Consider the following 22,358-nt stretch of genomic DNA (forward strand, 5'->3'; position numbering starts at 1 on the left):
TTATTATATTGCCTGCCTCTATATGCAAGGGATGGGTTAACCAGTAAAATTATTGTAACTCTGGCAATAAAACATACAGCTTGTGCTAGACTGTACACCGTATATCATACCACTCTTGCTACAGAATACCTGAGCTAAGCACCGGTCTGATGAGCGCACCTATTGAAGCTTTACCTGCCATTGTTCTGTTCCCCAAGAACTCAGAAAATAGAGTTCCAAGTAATTTGTTAAAGTAGAAATGTGTCATGGCTTAATGGTCGATGCATTGGACTCCAAATCAAGTGTTCAGGCTTCCAGCCCTAGCCAAGGTCATTGTGTTGTGTTCATGGGCAACGTACTTAACTCTCACATTCTCACATTGCCTCTCTCCACCCAGGTGTATAAATGGGTGCTGGGAAACTTGGACAAGAAAGTGCAAGGTTGGCCGATCGGTTTAGAGGCTCACAATATGACCGCTCACTCATCTTGGTTGTAAACAACAAAATTTTAAGATTTGATCATTCATTAGCTTAAGTTGATATTGAATGAAGAAAATTCGTTTTAAAACCGCATAAAGAGAGCCAGAAAAATGACTCCATCAATTCTAAGTTTGATCCTCCTGGTTGAGGGGAGAGGGGGTGCTTTTGTCTGGCATTTTACATTTTTTACAGTTTACCTTTTGTTTTCAACTGAAGGGACAACATTGAAAACCTGGGGGAATTCTCGTGCATTCATTGGTCCGAAGCTGTGGTCGATGTATGAGAGAATAGACGATAAAATAACCCATTGGTAACCTGTAATGTCTAGTTCACACTAGCGGCAAAACGACGTATGAAGGACGCTATGTTATGTTTGCAGTGTGAACATCCTGACATAATGGCATAGAAACTTAACAGCATGAACATAAAGACATAAGGAAAAAATCTGATCTTTTCCTTATGTTTTTATGTCGATCTTCACATTACCGACACAAACGATTATGTCGCTAGTGAACCAGGCCGAACTCGACGCAAAGTAACTTGGGAAAACTTGCAGAATTGTCCAAACTCCCTCGCCGACTCCCACCCACTTAAACTGGGAATTTGACGGACTATGGACTCCCCTTGGGGCATTCCAAATGAGGGAAAAATTATTGTAACTTATTACACAAATTAAAGGAACAAAATTGAAGAGCGAGTTAGAGATTGTTTTAGAGACTGGGTACAGTTGAACACCAGCTATTAGGCGGCCACCCCTTATTAAACATCAAAGTCCTGAAATTGCTGTCAGTAGAAGACGGTAAATAAAACCCCTGTTAACCGGCCACCACTATCAGGCGTCCACGGCCACCTTTGGGTCGTCCTGATGAGGGAGTTCTCCATTGTCCTACCTCTGTTAAGCGATCATCCAAAACTTTATACACTTCTAATAGTTTCCGGGGTAGCGGGGGGGGGGGGGGGTGAGGGGGTGACCCCTATACAAAAAGGACGGAGGCGCTTGTCCTACCTTTTAGGGGTTAAAAAAAAGCGGCCCAAAGCCGCAGCTTTTGCGGTACCGAAAGATATTGAGCAAAAAATATTTGACAGGAAGTAATTTGTTGTTTTAGAATTGGTACCTCCCTGAGGTGTGAAAAAAATTCAAGCCACGCCCACAAAACAGGGTCTTGGTACCTCTTACGGGTTCTTTTCAAAACTTCCCAGGAGCACCCCCGTCCTTTTAATATGGGGGTCCCCCCAGGCTTAGTTTGCCCTTATATGGGTGAAGACAATAACAGATAAGAGTCCAAAATAGAATTTGGCGACTTATAACAACATTCAAACAGACTTTTATTATGATTTTCTTAACCCAGTCTAAAACATATTCAAAGTACACGAACTCCAATCAAGCGACCACCTGCCATTTCCCCGAGGGTGGCCACTTAATAGGACTTCGACTGTATCTGAGTTGCAGCTAGTTGCGAGTTGTGGAGTTACGAGTTCCAGTTGCGAGTCGCATGCCCGATTGTAGGCCATACGATAGTGTCGGACAGGCATGGACGGAGGAGGCTAGGCGTCTTACATTGAACACTGAAATTTATGCCTTTACCTAATCTACAAGCCGCGATTGTTGCGCCTAGAAGGGGTGGTGTGAAGGGTGCGGTCGTCTCGCCTACAAGTCGATTCGCCAACAACGAAGTCGTTTCGCCTACGCGATCTGAGTCGATTCGCCTACAATAAACACAAATTACTAAATACTAAATACTTATCTAAAAATCGACAAAATAGGTTTACAATCATTATGATGTTTTTTGGAAGTCTCGGAAGAGTATTCCACAGCGATGGCGCGGCTATGCTGAACGCTCTGTCTCAACAAACGAGCTAATAAACTTGAAGATCACCAACAGGAACTCGTCATGTACCAAAAGAATAGAGAATTTAAATACGGTCAAATACGACTCCTCTGTTCCCTGTCGGCAGTGATGTTCATCTTTCTTCGCAAAATATTTTCGACTTAAGTGTAGGCGAAACGACTTTAACGTAGGCGAATCGACTGAGATCGTGTAGGCGAAAATTTGATGTAGGCGAATCGACTTGTAGGCGAAACGACTGACATCCGGATAGCCTTGTGGTACGGCTTATTAACTCCAGGCTTACATGTTTTCCTACAAAGTTTCTTTGCTCCAGTCTACTCCGTAAAACACAGATCCTTCAGGATAGAAACAAGCCTCTCTTCTAATTCCAAATTTCTGTTCAAGTTCCTTTACTATTTCTTCCTCTCCACCCTGAAGTTCCTTGGTTTCTTTCCTGACTTTGTTGTCTCCCAGATATGTTGAAGTTACCACTTTGCTTCCAGCAAGAGTTACTCTTCCCCAGGGCATGGCCATCGTGCAAATGCGATCGTGGGTGAAAGGCGACTCTGGGTTTGTGTGATGATACAGAAACATATCGTTGAAGTCCTCTCTGGTTCTTGGAATGAGATCGAATTTGCATCTAGGGGTGGCTTCCCATTCGTCATGGGTGGATGCCCTTTGCTTTTTGTGATCAAACTCGTCAACAATTGTTTTAGCTTTGGTCAACTTTATTTAGGCAGGGTGGCCCAATCAGCACTTGGCTGGTATCAAAAGGGGCCCTGCGTAAATTAAGACTACATTAAATTTCTATACATAGAGATTAACGTTTACAATTATAAAAAATTAAAAATAAAAACTACTCTCTAAAATAAAGTCTAAGAAGATTTTTAAAAATGGGGAGCGATGTTGCTTCTTTTATTGTAGTGGGTAAATTATTAAAATGAAGCGCACCAGAGTATCTGAAAGTCCTTTTCCCTAGCGTTAACTTGGGTTTCGGCAAGTGCATGTCGTTGCTTTTCCTCGTGTTGTAAGAATGAACGTTGCAATTTCTAATAAAATAATCCGACAAATATGGAGGAGCTAAATTATTTAAACATTTAAAAACTAAAAATGCATTTGTGGGCTTTTCTTTGGGTTTCCAAATCCACCCACCCTAACATTTTAAAAGATCCTTCGGTTGTTGCCCTCCTTTGTATAATGCGTGCTGCTCTGTTTTGCAGACGTTGCAAGCTGTTACTGCAACCGATTGACAGCCCATCCCATACCGTGTTAGTGTAATCAAAAATCGGCTGAACTAAACAATTATACACGCATTTAGCAGCTTTTAAAGTAAGGTAGGGTCGTATGCGTGACAGCAGGCCGAGACGTTTTCTTACTCTCTTACAAATCAATTCTACATGTTCGTTCCATGAAAGATTCTCATCTAGTGTTACCCCTAAATAACAGAAGCTTGATACTCTGTCAATGTTTTTCCCGTGAAGCTCTATTTTATAGTCTGGACAGTGTTCTAGTTTTTGCCTAGTTCCAAACAGCATCCATTTAGTTTTACTCTGATTGAGTATCAGCCTGTTGCTTACTAACCATTTCTCAACATTGGTAAGATCGTTTTGAAGAACCTGCTTGATGATATCTGGACAGGAATCAGAGAAATATATAACAGTATCGTCGGCATACATGCCTATTTGTGACTTCAGTAGACTTTGCGGGAGATCATTGATGTATATCACAAATAGTATCGGGCCCAGTATGGATCCTTGGGGAACCCCATAACTAATAGTTAAGCTCGATGATTCGTCTTGGTTGTATTTGACCTTCTGGGATCGAGCTGTAAGGTAGTCTTCGAACCATTTCAAACTTTTCCCTCTAATTCCATAATGTTCTAGTTTGTGGAGCAGGCAGAGGTGGTCAACGAGATCGAACGCTTTTTTTAGGTCTATAAAAATAGACCCGGTAATCATCTGTTTATCCATTTGTTCTAAAATGTGATCAACAAAGTGTACAGTGGCTGTTTCAGTGGAGTGTTTCTTACGGAATCCTGATTGATGCACTGACAAGGAATGGTTTCTGATTAGAAATGCTACAAGCTGTGATTGAATTGCTCGTTCCATTACTTTAGAAATCAACGGAAGGACTGAAATCGGACGATAATTATTTGGGTCGCTCTTATCGCCCGATTTGTATATTGGAGTTACCTTCGCAGTTTTCCATTCAGATGGTATCATACAGGTAGAAATTGTTAAATTTATGAGGTAGGCGACTGGTCTAGATATTTCATTTGCTGCATCTTTCAGTAATCGAGCAGGAATTCCATCGAGGCCAGTAGCTTTAGTTGACTTCATTTTGAGCAATTCTTTTTGAACAAATCCGGATGACACCTCTTCAAGGACAAAGTCTTGTTCAACTCTAGTTGACATAACTTTTGGCAGAGTACAACGTTCAAAATGGCTGCTCAGAGAGTTTGCGATCGATGTAAAAAAGCCATTGAATCTTGAGGCTGTAAGACCATCACTGCTTGAAGGTACTGATTTGATTTTTTGGGGGACGATTTTATGCAAAGTTCGCCACATCACCTTTGGGTCTTTTTCATCCGCCAGTTGATTTGCATAATAGTCAATTTTTTCTTTACGCATTCTTGTGTTTATGGTGTTGCGTAACCGCTTATAATTGCTCCAATGTTGTTCTTTGTTTGTACTTAGGGCCTTTTTGTGGTGGTAATCACGCTCTTGCATAAGTTTCTTTAGATCGCTTGTTAACCACGGCACTGAATATCCACGGGCGCGACGCGTAACAATGGGTGCGTGTTTGTCGGCAGCTGTTAGAAAAAGGTCTTTAAAGGCGTTCCAACTTCCCTCTGGTGTTTCTTCGAGTTCGATGATTTCCCATGGGATGTGTTTTAGGTCGTCACGGAACAATGCTGGATTATAATGTTTATAATTTCTCGTTTCAATAATTTTTGGTGGAGGGCGTTTCATCCTGTGTAGCTTTCTTACCCCAAAAATAGCACTATGGTCAGAAAAACCAACTGGTACAACACCGGCGAAATAAAGTTCTGGCCTTGAGGTGAAAAATAAATCAATTAAAGTTCTGGTGTGCTGCGTTACTCTTGTAAATCCTTTGATTAACTGTTTTAGGCAAAATGACTTGGTTATCTGTTGAAGGTGTTTATAAGATGTTGTTGATTTGGAGAAATCAACATTTAAGTCCCCCATGAGTACCGTTTCCGCACCGATACTCTTAAGGTTGTTTAGAGTCTTCTCCAAACTCGAATTAAAAGCGGAAATATCCGAATTTGGTGATCTGTAAATAGAGCCAACCAACAGCTTCTTTGATTTCGGTTGAGACAATTCAAACCAAATTGCTTCTAAATCTGCACACATTAGTTCGGGATTTGCTTCGTCCAGTCGATTGAAGCTCAGGTGTTCAGCGATGTAAACTGCTAATCCACCCCCATGGCAATTTCTATCTTTCCTCAGTAAATTGAAGCCTGGAAGCCAAATTTCTTCGTCTGAAAATGACTCATCCAACCATGTTTCGTTTATCGATAGCACATGAGGTTTGTGTGTTTCGCAGAACAGTCGAAGCTCGTCCACCTTATTTCTTAGGCTGCAGATATTCAAATGGAATAGACGCAAGCCCCTCATTTCACGATGTTGAATAGGCCCAGGGCCTGGATTTAGTTGTATATCACTCGATAATAAAATGACATTTGCAATCATGGCTGTATTTAGAAGGCGTATAAAGCGAATCAGCTTCATGGTCTTCGTTGCGTTTGCCATGCTGGTTGCGAGGGATCTCGGAGTTGACTTTGCTGGATAAACGTTGAGCTTCACTTCATTTGCGTCTTTTGTAGCCATAAGAATTTGAAGGTTACTGTGTTGGGTTCCTTGAGGGCAAAACTTCGAGACTTGAGCAAGGAGTAAACATATTATTAAATAAAATGTAAGAGAGCTCGCAAAACTCGACCGACCCGCCATCTTGACCACGTGTATGCTCCTCGTACCAGTATTCTTCGCCATCTTTTCGGATGCGATAAATTCCACTCTCCCGTTCTTGAGGATCTGGCGAGTTGCTGAATCGAAGAGGGGTCAAATAGGAGTCGCCGAACCCAACATCTGTCAGCCACAGGCCATCTCCAAAGTTGATCGTGAGAAACATATGATCAAATAGAATTCCTTTGCGCTCTGGGTAGCGGGTGAACACTGCACCGGCATGCAGCTTGCGGCTAAATCCAAAATAGTCGAGTAGAAGGGAATATAGCGAGTTGAGCTCACAGCAAAATCCGCCACGGTGTCTTCGGACGATTTTTTCGAACAACCAATCCTTGGAGAGAACTATTTTCTCCTTGCCAAACACGCTCAAGTTTTCGTAGGGCACTGACAACATGTGACATCGCTGAAGTTCTGTTAAGACCTCGAGTGTTGGTTCTCTGGGGCCGGTATAATGAATACGTGCTAAATATTCGTCGACTTCGTTTTCCGTGAGCTGTTCTTGATCCATTTTTGACACGAATTAATTAACGATAAGGGTTGTGCTGATCAATAAACCATAATATGACATAACATACCGACCATTGTCGGTTAGATGTCAGGCTACGAGTCAGTGAATAAATTAACCACTTCAAGTTATTTAAGCGTCAAAGTATTTAGCACTGCTGTGCCAATTTGGGATACTTCAATAACAGATTTGTAAAGAGGTATGTGGGATCAGGGATGAGAAGCTTGGAGTCGGGATCACAGCCATGGCCGTAAGGGATCAGGGGCAAAATCCGGGATCAATACCGCTTTGGACATGTAGAAAGAGGACTTCGAATACTGAAATCACGCAAAATTCTGACAAGCCAAACGGTGTGGGTTGATTTTTGAACTGGCCAAAACTGAACCGGCAAAATCATTCGAAATTTTGGGTTCATGGATCGCAAAAAATGGGTTAAAATCGGGATGATCATGTAATTCACATACAGTAGACTGCAAAACAGTCGTATTTTTTGTGAACGCGAGCGACGGTCAATATTCGAACGAAAGGTCTGGAGCGAGTCTAAAAACGGCGAGGGAGAATGGGGAGAGACGCTAATGTGAGGCTCGCGCGCTTCACACGCGAGGATCGCGCTTACGGCGCTTCGCACCTTCCGAAAACGTCCGAAAACGACTGTTTTGCAGTCTACACATACAGTGGAACCTCAATATAACGAAGGGCCACGGGCCTGGCAAAATATGTTCGCTATAACGAGGTTTCGTTGTATCGAGTTTCTTTTCCATACACTTTACTATTGCGTAGGCGAAGAACATCGTTCGTTATACCGAAGACTTCATTGTATAGAGGTTGGTTAAATCGAGGTTCCACTGTACCTCGTTCCCGGGGGGGTACTTTGGGAATTACTGGGTGGGGATGTGCCGCTGGGATCCTGGAACCCTTAGCCTATACCAGAGCTAGTTCAGCTGAATTTTGCCAACCTATATTAGAGTAAACTCCACCAAATGCCCCCATCTATCGACACTGTTGAGGCTGATTTGCGTAAATTTAAACTTGCCGATTTCATTTTTTTATATTTTTGAGGGGCAATTCCTGGTTTCCTTACTCTAGATAAGATCTTCAACCAACCGGTCAGTTTTGTGAAAAATGATACCCTATTCTAGACCCAAACGCTCTGATTTATATACCCTATCCTAGAGTAAACTGCTTGAAAACCATACCCTTCACAGCGGCACATACCTATATAGCCCATATATGGCAGTGCCCCCCCCCCCCGGGACCTCGTTACGATCTTGCAATTATTAGCAAACAGAAACAGTACCGCCCACACTACGCCGCAAAATTTGAAAACGGAGGTTTCACTCTGAAAAAGCATCAAATGTTTTCCGCGTCCAGATTAAGCCGAAGGAATCTAAAAACGCAACAATTTAATAACCGGTCATTTTGGAAATCACATGATTATCGTGACGCCATCATTTTCAAAAAACTCCATTTTCAAAATACATTCCTTCCCACACGGCAATGCAAAGCCGACCTTTTCAAACTCAGTCCGGTTTTAAGAGCGTTTTCGAAAATTTAAAGCCACGTTTTCGTGACAGATTAGTGTAGACGGTAGGCCCAACCGTAGATATAAAGCTGCGTTTTCAAATTTCTCCGGCGCAGTGTGGACACTGCCTAAAAAACCGGATTCTCTCGCAGGCTAATTAAACGGAAGCTTGAAGCAAAAATTCCAACTAGTTGGAGGCTGACCACTTGGCTATTTACAAAGCGTGGAGAAGTTGATTTCAGGACAGAACATACAATTCAAATCCAATTCAATTTAGGGCCTGTTTACAAGGAGGGAGGGTTACCCTAGCAAACGGGTTAATCTTAGCTGGAGGGTAAAAAATAGCCCGGGTTTACAAGCAAAATTTCACAGGTACGGTAACCCTACAACCCGGGACAACTTAATGCGCGGCTACACTCAAAGGCTATGGAAACAATTAGAAAGTTAACCCGGGTAGGCGGGTTAACCCTACCTGGAGTGTTTACAAGGGAAAAAGTTAACCCGCCTGCCAGGGTAACCCTAGCACGAAGATAGGTAACCCACCTACCCGGGTAACCCTAGCTGCCTTGTAAACAGGATGACGAAAAAAAAGGAAATGTGTGAGTGCCAGGGTAACCCGCCTTGTAGGGTAACCGTCTTTCCTTGTAAACAGGCCCTTATAGTGGTATGGAAGGGTGCTTAATTCTTGTATTAATTTTTTATTAACTGTATTAATTATTTATCTATTAATTGTAGTTATTTTATGTATCTTATTAATTAGTACACGACCCCACAAGCTTGTTAGCTTTGACGTCTTTTATCGTGTATAAATAAAGGTTGTATGTATGGAAGAAGATTCGAACTAGTAACGTCGAAATTACTGATAACCAATGCAGCACCCTAACCACTAGGGTCCACTTGATCACGTCATCTTATTTTCGTTCTTCATCAACACTATAACGTCAGTGCATTTACTGTGGATGATTTGGCAAGTTGTGACTCCTGTCATGGCAAGATCGAAGATCTAAGACGACAACGGCAACGAGACGTCACCGAATAAAAGGATTAATGAGCAGAACAATGGCTATGCACGTGCGTTATAAATCTTTGTAGATTTCGTACTGCCGTCCTCTGCAAAACAACAACGTTAAATAACCAAGTTGAATCGCGTTAGCTTTGGGACATTAATCGTGGGAACAGCTATGTTTCAGTGGCTGTACTGAAACTGACGCTGTCACGCAATGTATCAAGAAATCGTAGCTTATGGAGGGGACCTCTACTTGCCAACCATAAACACAGGACGAAAATACTGGACATTGTCATATTAGGTTATATCTGTATGTAAAATGTCGGTTGTTCATATAAAAATGTTGATTTTAGTAACAGACTGTAGTTGAAAGTCAGCTAATGAAATCATTCAAGCTATTTTAAGAATGAAGGCATTCTCGTAATCTTTGATTACCGCTAGTAAAATTAATATGCCGTTAACAATTCTGGTAGCCAGTAGATGCTACTGAAACCAGCGAGAGTACCAGTAAATGATCAGTATGCCAGAATTTCACTCCACCCTTGCTTACTGCACCAACCATAATTCCCTCTCCCTCAATTGGAGGACCAAATGGGGGAATTTTTTGGGCCATTCCAATTTATTCCATTCTTCCTCCCTAGCTGTTGATGTGCTAAGCCGAAATTTACCCACTATCAGAAATAAACCAGCTCTGCAGTACGGGGTGGGGAGGCCATTTGTCCTCCATATTCAATCAAAAATATTACAAAGATCAGTTGATACTGACAGAGCAGCCCTGTCATGAGTTTTGTAGCCCCTTTAGAAAAAGTTATCTCCTCAACTGGAAAAGGAGGGGGTGGATAGTCCTGTACTGACTGCAGGTGGGAATGGCCCTAACTAACTCCTTCATGTTGTTTTTTGAGTTTTTCAAACCAATATCTTCTTGACATGAGTATTTTACACATCAGTCACTGAACAAAAATTTGGTTATAAAAATATTAATCAGTTCAAACTACCCAATATGGTATTCGCTCTCTTCATTACACTGGTTCCAGCCTCTGGAATTCACTACCAATTACTATCAGGCAAATTACTCCATTTTCTAGATTTCGTAAAACTATAAAAGAAAATTAATGACAGTTATAATAATATTACTAGTTCTTAAGTTGAAATGTAATTAATTTCTTATGTAGTTAGATCTTGAAGAAATACTTTTAACCTAAATTGTTTATTTAACACTGTATTCCCTCTGCTAAATTTATTTACTTTGGGGCACCTACTTGATTAGTTCCATATATAAACTATTTAGGTGTCCCAAACTCCACACAATCAACCTTGTATTAAAACTATTTGTCTTCCTTTATCTCCTTTTCTTTCTCTCTTTAACACTTTATATTTTAATCACAACTGTAAATTATTTCATTAATGCTATTTATCATATTCTATATGTTATTTGTGTACATTTGTATGTATTCTATTTTTTCTGACACTTGTGTAAAATTAATGTTTGTGGGAGTTTAAACTGAACTGAATTGAATAGCCATGTGATACAGACTTGTTTATCCTACAAAGTTTCTTTGCTCCAGTCTACTCCGTAAAACACAGATCCTTCAGGATAGAAACAAGCCTCTCTTCTAATCCCAAATTTCTGTTCAAGTTCCTTTACTATTTCTTCCTCTCCACCCTGAAGTTCCTTGGTCTCTTTCCTGACTTTGTTGTCTCCCAGATATGTTGAAGTTACCACTTTGCTTCCAGCAAGAGTTACTCTTCCCCAGGGCATTGCTATCGTGCAAATGCGATCGTGGGTGAATGGCGACTCTGGGTGTGTTTGCTGATAGAGTAACCTTTCATGGAAGTCGTCTGCCGTTCTCGGAATGACATCAAATTTGTATCTCGGGGCCCACTCAGCATCGGTGGTAAACGTTTCCTTTGCCACTTCTTCGCGACCAGAGTTATCGACAATGATTTTAATTCTCTCTTCGACGAAATAATCATCACCATCTCTTCGTATTCGATAAACCCCACTCTGTTGTACTTGAGGATCTGCCGAGCCGCTGAAACGAAGAGGCGTGATGTAAGAATCGCCAAATGCAACATCGCTCAGCCAGGTACAGTCTTCGATTTCGACCGTGAGAATCATATGATCAAATGACGGACCTAGACGTCCTGTTTTTCGGCTGAACACCATCCCAGCATGTTTCACGTGTTTAAATCCAAAATAATTGAGCAGAAGAGAGAATATCAGGTTGAGCTCACAGCAAAATCCACCGCGGTGTCTTCTGACGATTTTGTCGAACAACCAATCCTTAGAGAGAACTATTTTCTCCTTTCCAAACACGTTCAAGTTTTCAAAGGGCACTGACAGCATGTGACACCGATGAAGTTCGGACAAAGCATCGATAGTTGGTTCTATGGGACCTGCATAATGAATACGAGCTAAATATTCCTCTACTTCGGCTGGGGTGAGACGGTCTGGTTCCATTAAATTTGTAAAATTTGTAATAGCGTGAGGACCGTCGCGTTGCTTGACTTGTTGACTAAATTAACGCTCTGTAGGCTGCTCTGTACATGAGCAGATAGGGAAACCGCTGTGATGAACGCTGGCTCGCAATCTGGAGGCTTATGGCTCGAGCTTTGAAAATGGCGGGCGAGATGTTAGGGAAGAACGAAAAAATTCGAATGTATGTAGGTTAGAGGTACTTGTCTGGAGCAAATGTGGTAAAGAAAAGGAAAAGAGTTGGACACAAGTGTTGTGCGGCTGCAAACTCTAATAATGGAAGCAAAACCCGACCTGAAATATCATTTCCACTACTGAGTTTCCTTCGGACAAGCCAGATAAACAAAGAAGAAAAAGTGGGAAATACTTATAAAAAGGGAAGATGCCTATTTTACTTCGGTAGGAAATAATTTTTGTTGTTCCGAGCACTTCTTGCCAAGTGATTTTAAACTGAGTACACTTATTGAAACTGGGAGGCGTACCCTCGGTTTTTCCTTGTACAAACGGCAGGTATATTTTGCAGGTTGCAGGTTGAAATTTAATTATAACTGGAAACCCGCTGGCACTTAAAGGAAACGTACAGGTGGTAGACTTACCGTGACTGTTACATGTCACTGTTTACAGTCGCTCAGAAAGGTGGCTACCACCTAAGCCAAACCGGCCGAAGCGATGGGAGGAGAGTATATTCCTATGATTTTAAGCCTGCAATGAATTATTGTTTTTGAAGAAACATCTGAAATATCATCTGAAATATCTGCTGAATTTGGTTTCTTCCCTGTGAGTTCCAAAATGAAAGCACACTGAGCTTGTGCTAGTATATTCCATCAGTTAAAATCTTATGTTATTTCATTTCTTTATTTATTTGCTTCATTTGTGATGGCAATCTTCTGTTGTTGAGGGACGACCCGAGCCAAATCCAGAATCGATGGAAACATCTGTGGAGTGGCCATCCAGATGGCTTTGAAGAGATTTCACTGGTCTCGGCGTGTCGATCGATAAGTACTTTTAGCGGATCGATCGTGTTTTCGATGGACATGAGATCATCGCTCAAACCAAGTGCGATCACAAACATGTTGGGAGCGTACGAAGTTTCTGGTTTCTGTACACGGCGTAACAAGTTAGAAGATTGCCAAAGAAGGCCTCAAAATTAATAACAGCGTGTTTTCACTATGTGAAAGAGGCAAACTATTTTATGTAAGAACCCCTGATGACAATATAGGTTATTAATTATTTTTAGTGCTAGCGGTTTTCCCGTTATAATTAAATTTCAACCTGCAACCTGCGACCTGCAAAATATACCTGCCGTGTACAAAAGTTGATGAGGAATCTCTGTGTAGGGCGAAAAGATGCAAGGCATCTGAGTCATGCAAAGAAGAAGTGAATACCCATCAGCTTCAATCAACTTAGGAATTAATCAGTTTTCATGCCTCAGAGGTAAACAACAAAAAAAAAATTCCCAAAAACAATGTTGAATGTGGAAGGACATTAGTGATTCAAAGACAGCCATCGATGAATTTTGAATCTTTTTCCTCGCTTAATATTTCAGCAAGATCTTTCTTTTAGGTTTGATATTTCAGAACTAGTAGTGTCAGATAAATTATTGCATGGATCAGTTTCCTGTATTTGATGTTGGGGAGCCTGCCTATTAATTATTTACCTGAAGTTTTTTTAGGCTGAATTTGAAAACACAATTATAAGGTGCAGAATTGACTGCAGAGAGATAAAAGGTCAGACACCCAAGACCTGGACAAGCAGAGTGAACTTTACTCTGAATAAAAGTCTGACAACACATTTTAAGGCCTTGTAGGAATTTTCTTTAATGTCATGGATTTGATAGACAGCATTTTCTGGGAAGCAAGAAGATTATAATCTTCATCCCTTATGTGAGACCAAGTAAATCAGAGCTGATGATAATTTTACCAATTTTCTAAGGAAAACTGTTTTCCAACTATGAACCAGAACTGCAAATGTAAGGATACAAGCTGGAATGGCTATTAGGAGAATCAATGGATGGCATATATTTGATGGTGTAACTCCACTAAGGTTGTGTAGAGTTGTTAATCAACCCTGGTTAGTGAGCTATTTGCTTGTAAACTGGCAGGAAAAAAAGTTATCTAATAATTCCTGACACCTAATATTTAATTTGTCATTTTGGTAGTGAATGTAAACAGAGTACATGATATTGTTCATCAGTGGTTATTAAATATTTGGTGATTTCCACCATACTGAAATTGTGCATTATGTGGCTTCATGTTCTATTTTCTGGCACAGGGTGTAACATAGAAGGACATATGGTCTGGTGTATAATTTGTTAATGACATAAAAGTACAATTGCATTTGACCTCATTGAGAATTTCCTACATTGTATGATCTTTTAGATTCCCAATTGTTTTGCACTATTTTGAAATATTCATTGAAATATTCATTACCAGAGAAAAATTAGAAATAGCTGAATTCTCTCATATTAAATGCTGGACAAACTTATTGGAACTATGATATACATTATTTATTCTGGCTTTAGCAATAATCACATCTTGTAAGGCCATCTCTAGGCATTAGGTAAGCCAATTCATATATATTATATTTATCATAAATTTTTCAATATTATGTGGCATCTCCTCCTACCATTCTATGTCCAAGGCAATTTGCTCATTAAAAATTCTCAGTTACTTCCAATTTATTGCCAGGACATTCCAAAGTCTGTTCACAACAAAGAGTAGTTGTTGTACATTGTACATCATAAACAGAAACTGAAGTACATATGACTCTTGTTTACTTTTAAACCAGTGTCAAACATTTTGCATATCCCAGAGCCCACGCGTCTTTTGGTCAGCGCCTGACCAAAAGACGTGCGCTCTGGGAACGAGATTGCCATGTTTTAAACCAAGGCACGCAAGCGTCGTGAAACCAGAACTCCTTATTCTCGTCCCCAGAGCCCACGATCCTTCTGCCCTGCGGCAGGGATCGAGAGCTCTGGCCGGATCCGATTTTCTGAGCATGCGCAGAGTATTCGTTTCGTATTCTCAGTCAATCAAATTTGCCAGATTGGACGTGAAGTCCGTGAATCGCAGACTTCCGGTTGTGCACCAGCCCAGAGCTCTCGATCCCTGCCACAGGCCAGAAGGATCGTGGGCTCTGGAGGTGAGAATGGGAACTCCTAAAATCTTGGAGTCTGGAAATTGATTATTCCAGAGCTTCGTGTCTCGGCGCTGACCAAAAGACACATTGTCTCTAGGAACGAGATTGTTTGAGAACCGTAACGAGCATGCACATAAACCTCAATGTGTTTCGCCGCCATTTCTGCCTTCAATTTGATAATTTTTTTTTATTCGCTGTTAGTACTTTTTAGCAAAAGCTCTGAGACAATCCGGACAAAGGGAATGAAGGGCCAACTTTGTGTCAGATTAGCGACAAGTTTCAGGCTGAAATTTTTGTGTGGAGCGAGGTGAATTTCACTCGCTTGGTTGCTGTGTCAGGGGGATAACGAAACTGAAACTTTAATTTTCTGTTAAAATTTTAAGTTCATTACCACTCATCTTCACACCCACCAAAGAGAAGATTTCCTTTGCAATTATTCTTCTCTAGTTTCTATGGAAAACTGAGCGATGTCGAACTGTTTCATGTCTGTCATCATATATCGCGAAGCCTCAGAATGTAAGTCTTTAAACTATTTCTCAAATGTTCAGAGTTGTATATTTCAACTTGAGATATAATTAAATAACCTTTTCTGTCTGAAGATTTGGCCATCTTAACTTACTTTTGAACCACCACATTCACTTTATGATTTTCCTGTAACATGTTGAGTTTGACGACTTTCTACGAGTGATTTAAACTTGAAGCCAGTTACCGATGACTCAACAACACGGAAAATAGCTACTAGATTTGCATGTTTCAATAATACAGTGATATTTAAGGTGTTGGAAACCTCCAATCCTTGCTCTTCAGTACCAGTTTGAACTCTCAAATGTGCAAGCATTCCTATTTCTGCATGGGAATTGCCAAAATAGAATTGCTGGGTAGACTCAATGTGAACTTTTATTAGGTTGAGGTATTTTATTAACAAGCTATTTGCAATTTCTTGGCCCATGGAAATAAAGAAAGCAGCTTCTGAGGCAGCAAAAAAATTAGTGCCAAGGACTTCAAAAAGGGCAGCAAAATGAGGTAGTTAAGACAAATTTCCTGCACAATCTCCACCACAAATACTTGATTAGGACCATTATTTAAGCAGTTAAGTCTAGAAGATCAAAACAAAAGTCTGAGGATGATTATGGAGAAACAAAAACAAAAATTATTAGTTTCGAATATAGACCACAGAGATGGTGATGATTCTCAATTTTGCCAAGGGACCCATCCGGTATTCACTGATTGATAAATGATTATATGATATAAATCAGAGGCAGTTTTTAGGGCTAATCTTAAGACTTATCTTTTTAAGCGTGCATTTGATTTGCAGTTTTTTACTTTTTATTTGTAGTCTAATTGTATTGTATAGCGTATTTAATTCTTAGGATTTTAACTTTTAGGATTTAGGATTTTTGGTTTTTAAAGGATTAGGATTTTAATTTTAGGATTTTAAACTTAGGATTTTAATTTTAAGGTATTGTAAAGCGCCATGGACAATTAATGGAAAATGGCGCTATATAAATGTATATTTATTTTTATTTATAAATGCCAGATGCTTTGTCTGAAACTGAAGCAGACCTCTTGTAGTAATAAGCAACGGTAACCCTTACCAACATGGAGTCTAGAAATACAGAAATGCTTCAGTTTATCGCGTTGATATTACACCACGACACACACACACAAAAAAATACTCGAATGAAATATTACACCGTGATGACTACAATCTGGCTCACACGGAAATAAATATCCATATTACGTAGTGGAGTTCCCGCTCACAGGTTTACAATGGATTATTTATCCCCGCTCCCTCAAAATGTCCAGAATTTAGATGTAGGGCTTGAACTGGAACTTTACGTTAGATGTTTGAACGTGAAATACCCAAAACATTTACAAAACTTTACAAATGCTTCCCACTTAGGAAAGTCCGCCATGTTTTTTTTCCCACGAAACCAGCACTTAGTCTTGCTCGGCCAAATTTCTTAACTGTGCCAAAACTTGCCAAAACTGTGCCGATCATATAAACTCGGTTCCAGGCCTCGCTGCCAGCCCTCCTGCGGTGCAACTTCCGGTTTTCTCTGGAATCAGTGTAATGGAGGCGTAAGCAACCACAACTTCAGAGCATTTCAGCCCAGACGAAGATCAGGGATATTTAGCTCATATTCATTATACTGGGTCAATAGAACCAACAATCGATGTCTTGACAGAACTCCAGCGATGCCATACGTTGTCTGTGCCGTTTAAAAACTTGAGCGTGTTTGGAAGGAGAAAATTGTTCTCTCGAAGGATTGGTTGTTCGACAAAATCTTGCGAAGACATCGCGGCGGATTTTGCTATGAACTTAACAGAATGTTTTTTCTTCTCTTGGATTATTTTGGATTCAAACAGGAGCTACACGCAGCTTCAGTATTTGACCACAAGACAGGCAACCCAAGTCAACCAAGTTATGTGATCCTTTCGATAAACATTGAAAACGAGATCTGGGTATCTGACGTTGGGTTTGGTTTCCACCAGGAGCCATAGTCGGGGACGGAGACCGTAAGTCTTGGGATCCGCGCGCACCTATGATATGGGACAATTTTGCTATTTTCAGAACAAATTGCGCCATCCTGACGTCATATATCCCCGCGGATCCACGCACATGTCGGGGGCTCTCGCGTGGATGCTGTCACGTTGTGTGATCAACTGGTGAGAGTTGCGAGATTCTCTGGGGTATTTTTCACCGTGATGGCAGGGAATAAGGCAGGGAATACGAACCAGGGCGCTTATATGCAGCTTTATGCTCTGAGCTAACGGAAAAGGTGGGTTTTTCAGGGCCGAAAACAAGACTTCAATCTCGCGCTGGGAATGAATAATAAGATCTGCTCGCGCTTGTTGTAAGCTTACGCGTATGTTTTTGCGTTTGTCCTGACTTAAGAATATAGCAAGAGAACTCTGTAGTCTGGTATCGAGTTGATTTGTGAGTTTCTCAGACAATGGTTAATCATAACCAAAACCTGTTTTGATGGTTTCTTATTGTTTCTGCTTGTGTGGTGAGTTTGCAAAAGTTTTTGAAAGGAAAGTCTGACGCGTACAATTAGCTTATTTGCATAGTTGAGCTCGCGCACTTTCAAGTCCGAGTCGGTGTTTTCAATTGTCAACAAATCTTGACAATGATTTTTTTCGTTATCTTTTGTGCTGAGATGCTTCAACAAATTTCACGGACGCAAAAAAGGCTACTAACATCATGTGTGTTTCTTCAACATAAGCATAGTGAAGTTTTACACTGCGAAAATGAGAATACACAAGGAGTTTTGATAACTCGATCAAAATCGAAATCGTTATTCGAAGTTGATTAAAGAAAGCGTCATTGTAACTTTGCTGATTATTTCTGCTTTATTCACATATTTCCAGCTTAGCTTTTAATATGTTCTCAAACATTTACCAATCTTAAACATATTTAAAAACTATAGAGGTATTGTTTGAGTTCGATGTACACTTTCACATGAAAGTGCGGCACGGCGGAAGTCCAATTTGTCATGTTTACTGACTGTACAAAACACGCATCGGCGGGCGCTCTCATTCATCGACAACAGAGAATTTACTGGATTTTTACACAAATAAAACTGAGCAGTATCTACGGACGTAAAGTTATTGGGCCTTGATGAAACATCAAGCGTTGCCTAAAATTCAGGCGGAACTCAAACTAGCAATTATTTTGTTTTACTTTTCGGTCGCGATAGACTGGCAAATTCCTCGCAAGCGTGTGGTAAGAAGAGCTAGGAAACCATGAAGTCCTGAAGCTCTGCTATATCTAGATATATCCAGCTAGTTTTTTTGCTGTGTAATGGAAAAGCTGTTAATCTTCAACATATGTGAAATTTAAAGTGGTGTAATGTACAGCTCATGTAAAAGAAGCATCCGTCGGAACACAACTTGGTCAGCGATATATGTAAGCTTAAAGCGGAACATACCTAAATTCGACACGGTCTTGCTTTACTCAAACTGGAGCAGCCTACGACGAAAATACTTAATTAAGCAAAATTCCAACAATCGTAAACGCGTTGAGTTGTGGCCAAAAACATGAAAAATGTCGGGAATTTCGGACGCCATTTCCCCCGCGCGACAGCCGCGGAAATCCTCGCAGCATGTACGCGCGTGTGCCGCAGGCGATGGCGCAATTTGTTCTAAAAATAGAATTATTGTCCCATATCATGGGGACAACCCCAATACTTGAAATGGCGCGCGCTTACGGTCTCCGTTCCCGATTATGGCTCCTGGAGGGAAGTGAATACAGAGTAGAACCCCGTTAATACGACCACCTTCGGGCCATGGAAAATTGGTCGCATTAACGGGGTGGTCATATTAAAGGGGTTCTTTAAATAAGAAAGTGACTGACTGAGCTCTTGTTCGGGCCAGAATAAAGTGGCCGTAATAACGAAGTGGTCGTATTAACGGGGTAGGTTGCGACTTCCCAGGCTGCAGAAACAGCTAGCATAAGGCATAAATTGCGATTAGTTTCTAGACGAATACCATGAGATATTTGTCCCTTTCCTTTAAAAAAAAAAAAAAAAAATTGGACCGATTGGGGTCGACTGGTTTAATTGCGTCAGATCAACGATCCAACTCACTAAAAAACTAGAATTCAATTGTGATCGATTGCCGAACCAATCGCTAAACAATCGAACGATTGGGGCTCGATTCATTTTTTTGTCCGGTTTGGTTCGATTGACTCCGCCAAGCATTAAACCCGTCTAATTAAATCTCCGGGAAATTTCAGTAATTCATTCGGTTTCTTACAACTGTAGTCAGTGCATTCAACATTAAAACTGACTTTTTCTACTAGTCTCCGCGCAACTGGCTTTACATTCACGTAAACCGTCACTCACTCTGAGGCTAGAGCAGTCTTCATTTAATTTACCAGTAGCTTTAAATTTCTGGAAGCAAATGTTAATTTTGAGGTTTCAAACTTTCAGTATCATTTGATGCAATTGCGGAGTTCGTTTATGCACAGGCAGCCCAAGCTCTCTCTATGAACCACACAAGCAATGCAATATGGCATCGAATTATAAGGGTTTATATGGGATTTTCTACAAGATATCCACGGAGGTAGTTAAAAGTGAAAATTCTCAATAAAAATGGCTTACCTTATTCCATACGCGTGTCGTTTGCTCCTGGTGTGGTTATTTTACCGATTTAACTTGATTTAAGCGACTTTTTTGAATTTCGGTTTTCCCTTCATAAAGAGGAGAACAAGGCGAAACACCTCAGTCGGGACAGCCTGCCGAACGAAGTCAAAAATCCGAGACTAAAATGTACCCACGGCCACAAGTCTACCGCAGAATTCAAGAAAAGGTTGATCTTTCATTCCAATTCTCTAGCCACACAATCGCAGCCCTGCGAGCGACGCCAGGCGGCTCTTCGTGTCCCCAGTGAAACGATAAAACGGTGGAAGAGATCCGCGTCCGTTTCATCCACGACCGTTGAAATCGACTTGGTAACCTCGGCATTGTTTTATCGTTTCACTGGGGACACGAAGAGCCGCCTGGCGTCGCTCGCAGGGCTGCGTTTGTTTGGCTAGAGAATTGAAATAAAAGATCAACCTTTGCCCTTGAATTCTGCGGTGGATTTGTGGCCGTGGGTACATTTTAACCTGGGATTTTCGACTTCGTTCGGCAGGCTGTCCCGATTGAGGTGTTTAGATAGCCTAAAAGAAAGAGGGACTACTCGTGGTCTACTCCTATAAAGTAAACGTTTATTTTCTGGATCTAGCCAACGCCTTGAACAACGTTGTAGTACATCAGGAACATATCACATGTGATATGCTCCTGAGTACATGTATTTTTAAAAGTTAAGGTGGGACTTAAGGTGGGACCTAAAAACACTTAAAAACACACCATGTTTCAAACATTTTTTCGTGGCTAAGAGTTAACTCCAAACCATGGCAAAGTATACATTTATAAAAAGCTCAAAGACCAAAGATTATGAAAAAATATTTGTGTACCCTATAACTGTATTGTAACCTGACACCGGCTGGGGAATGCCAGGGCTTACTTGAGAAAAGATAACTCCTACAAGAACTGATCAAAAGGAATAATTTTTACATTTTACAAAAGAAGACAAACAGCTTGCTGGGATAAGCATAGAGATTTTTGAAAAGTTAAAAGCACGTGAAATGATGACCAGTTAAATCTGATACAGAAAATCTAGCATACGTTTCAATACATAACTTTGACAGAATGCACTGGATGGAAAAGTTCTATGCTTATCCCACAGAACGTACTAAAAATAACAAATCCTGAAAATTTTAGCTCAATTGAATAAATCCTTCTCAAGATATCTTTTCTAGAAGGCGAAAATAACTCGTTTTGAGAAAACGAGCTTTAAACTTACAGTAACAGTACTTGTCAAAATAAAACTTCAATACCTTAAGATTCGAGTTCCGTAAAAAACAAAGCTTCGAATTTCTTTCAGAATTTTAGGTTAAGTCCCGCCTTAAGCGGAGGCTGCCTTGAAACGGAAAACGCAACAGAAACGGGCTGGAATTACAATGTAAAACAAACCAGCCTTGTACCTTAACGTCGGCTCGTTAATCATACTCGGTACACGCTCGAGCGTACTCGATATTCGCTTGGGGCACATGGACTTGCGGTTTCCCGCGCTTTACTCTCTCCTCCACAGAGGTTCCCTAGGGAAGGGGGAAGTTGATTGGGAGTGGGAAGGCGCGCAGGGGACAATGGGAAGAGGGAAAGGTTTCTCCCTTCTTGACGTTCCCCGCGTACTTCGGTTTTCCCTCTCTTTAGCCTTGGCTCCGAACTACCAGCCTACAAGGTCAAGGCAGCACGAAAGAGGCCTATGCGGAGGACAGAGCGTGACTTACACGTCAAAACTTTGGTTGGAAAGAGTTAACGTGCTCGATTAATTGTGTGGTATTCGGTGGGCAATTTTAATTATGAGGATTCACATGAACTCAGTCATTGCTTCCCTTTCTCAATTCCCTCGAAGAAAATCGTCCATAGCGCCGCCATCTTAAAGTAGGCGTAAGACCGCCATTACCATACGAGTCGGATCATTTGAAAGCAATCTTGTGGCTGACGTATTTCAAAGCCACTGTGACGTAGTCAAATCATGAGTTGATAAGCAACGAATACACACAAAAGATAAATATTTTCAAAAATACCGCGGATCTTTAAGGAAAAGCTACTTTGCAGACGAATTTCCACCTGTCGTGGCATGAAACGACAGGGAAAACTCCGTCCTTGTTCTTAGAAAAAAGGCTGTTGAAGCTTTGCTACAAATGTGTGGTGAATTTGGCAAGAAACGAGATGTCAACTGCAAGGGTTTTTTTACTAGGAAGAAAGGAAAGCATCTACCCGCTATATGGTGCTTTTTTAGCTCTTTAAAAAAAACTTTTCAAAAACGGACATCTAGGGGTCTGCTGTGAGAACTGAACAAATCAGTGGGGTGTCAACGC

The 22,358-nt window shown here is 40.9% G+C and overlaps 2 protein-coding genes across 2 annotated transcripts; both read right to left on the bottom strand.

Moving 5' to 3' along the window:
- Positions 1–2,380: 2,380 nt before the first annotated feature.
- LOC145497165 (arylamine N-acetyltransferase, pineal gland isozyme NAT-3-like) lies at positions 2,381–8,029 on the bottom strand. The gene is made up of 2 exons (XM_081476968.1): positions 6,268–8,029; positions 2,381–3,003 (listed from the first exon to the last, which is right to left on the bottom strand). Exons 1-2 carry the CDS (start codon positions 6,782–6,784, stop codon positions 2,600–2,602), a joined length of 921 nt encoding a protein of 306 aa, XP_081333094.1. The 5' UTR covers positions 6,785–8,029; the 3' UTR covers positions 2,381–2,599.
- A 1,442-nt stretch (positions 8,030–9,471) lies between these two features.
- Positions 9,472–14,078, bottom strand: LOC145497673 (arylamine N-acetyltransferase, pineal gland isozyme NAT-3-like). The gene has a single exon (XM_081477503.1). It carries the CDS (start codon positions 11,768–11,770, stop codon positions 10,853–10,855), a length of 918 nt encoding a protein of 305 aa, XP_081333629.1. The 5' UTR covers positions 11,771–14,078; the 3' UTR covers positions 9,472–10,852.
- Between the last annotated feature and the right edge of the window lie 8,280 nt (positions 14,079–22,358).

This window comes from Orbicella franksi, chromosome 9 (genome assembly GCF_964199315.1).
Source record: "Orbicella franksi chromosome 9, jaOrbFran1.1, whole genome shotgun sequence".
In the NCBI taxonomy this organism is placed as follows: domain Eukaryota; kingdom Metazoa; phylum Cnidaria; class Anthozoa; order Scleractinia; family Merulinidae; genus Orbicella; species Orbicella franksi.

Bases quoted from the DNA above. Each gene is read 5' to 3' on its own strand.
- LOC145497673 (XM_081477503.1), bottom strand. From the start codon at position 11,770: ATGGAACCAGACCGTCTCACCCCAGCCGAAGTAGAGGAATATTTAGCT.
- LOC145497165 (XM_081476968.1), bottom strand. From the start codon at position 6,784: ATGGATCAAGAACAGCTCACGGAAAACGAAGTCGACGAATATTTAGCA. The intron at 3,004-6,267 runs GTCAAGATGGCG...AGTTGACCAAAG, and splicing joins GTACGAGGAGCATACACGTG to CTAAAACAATTGTTGACGAG.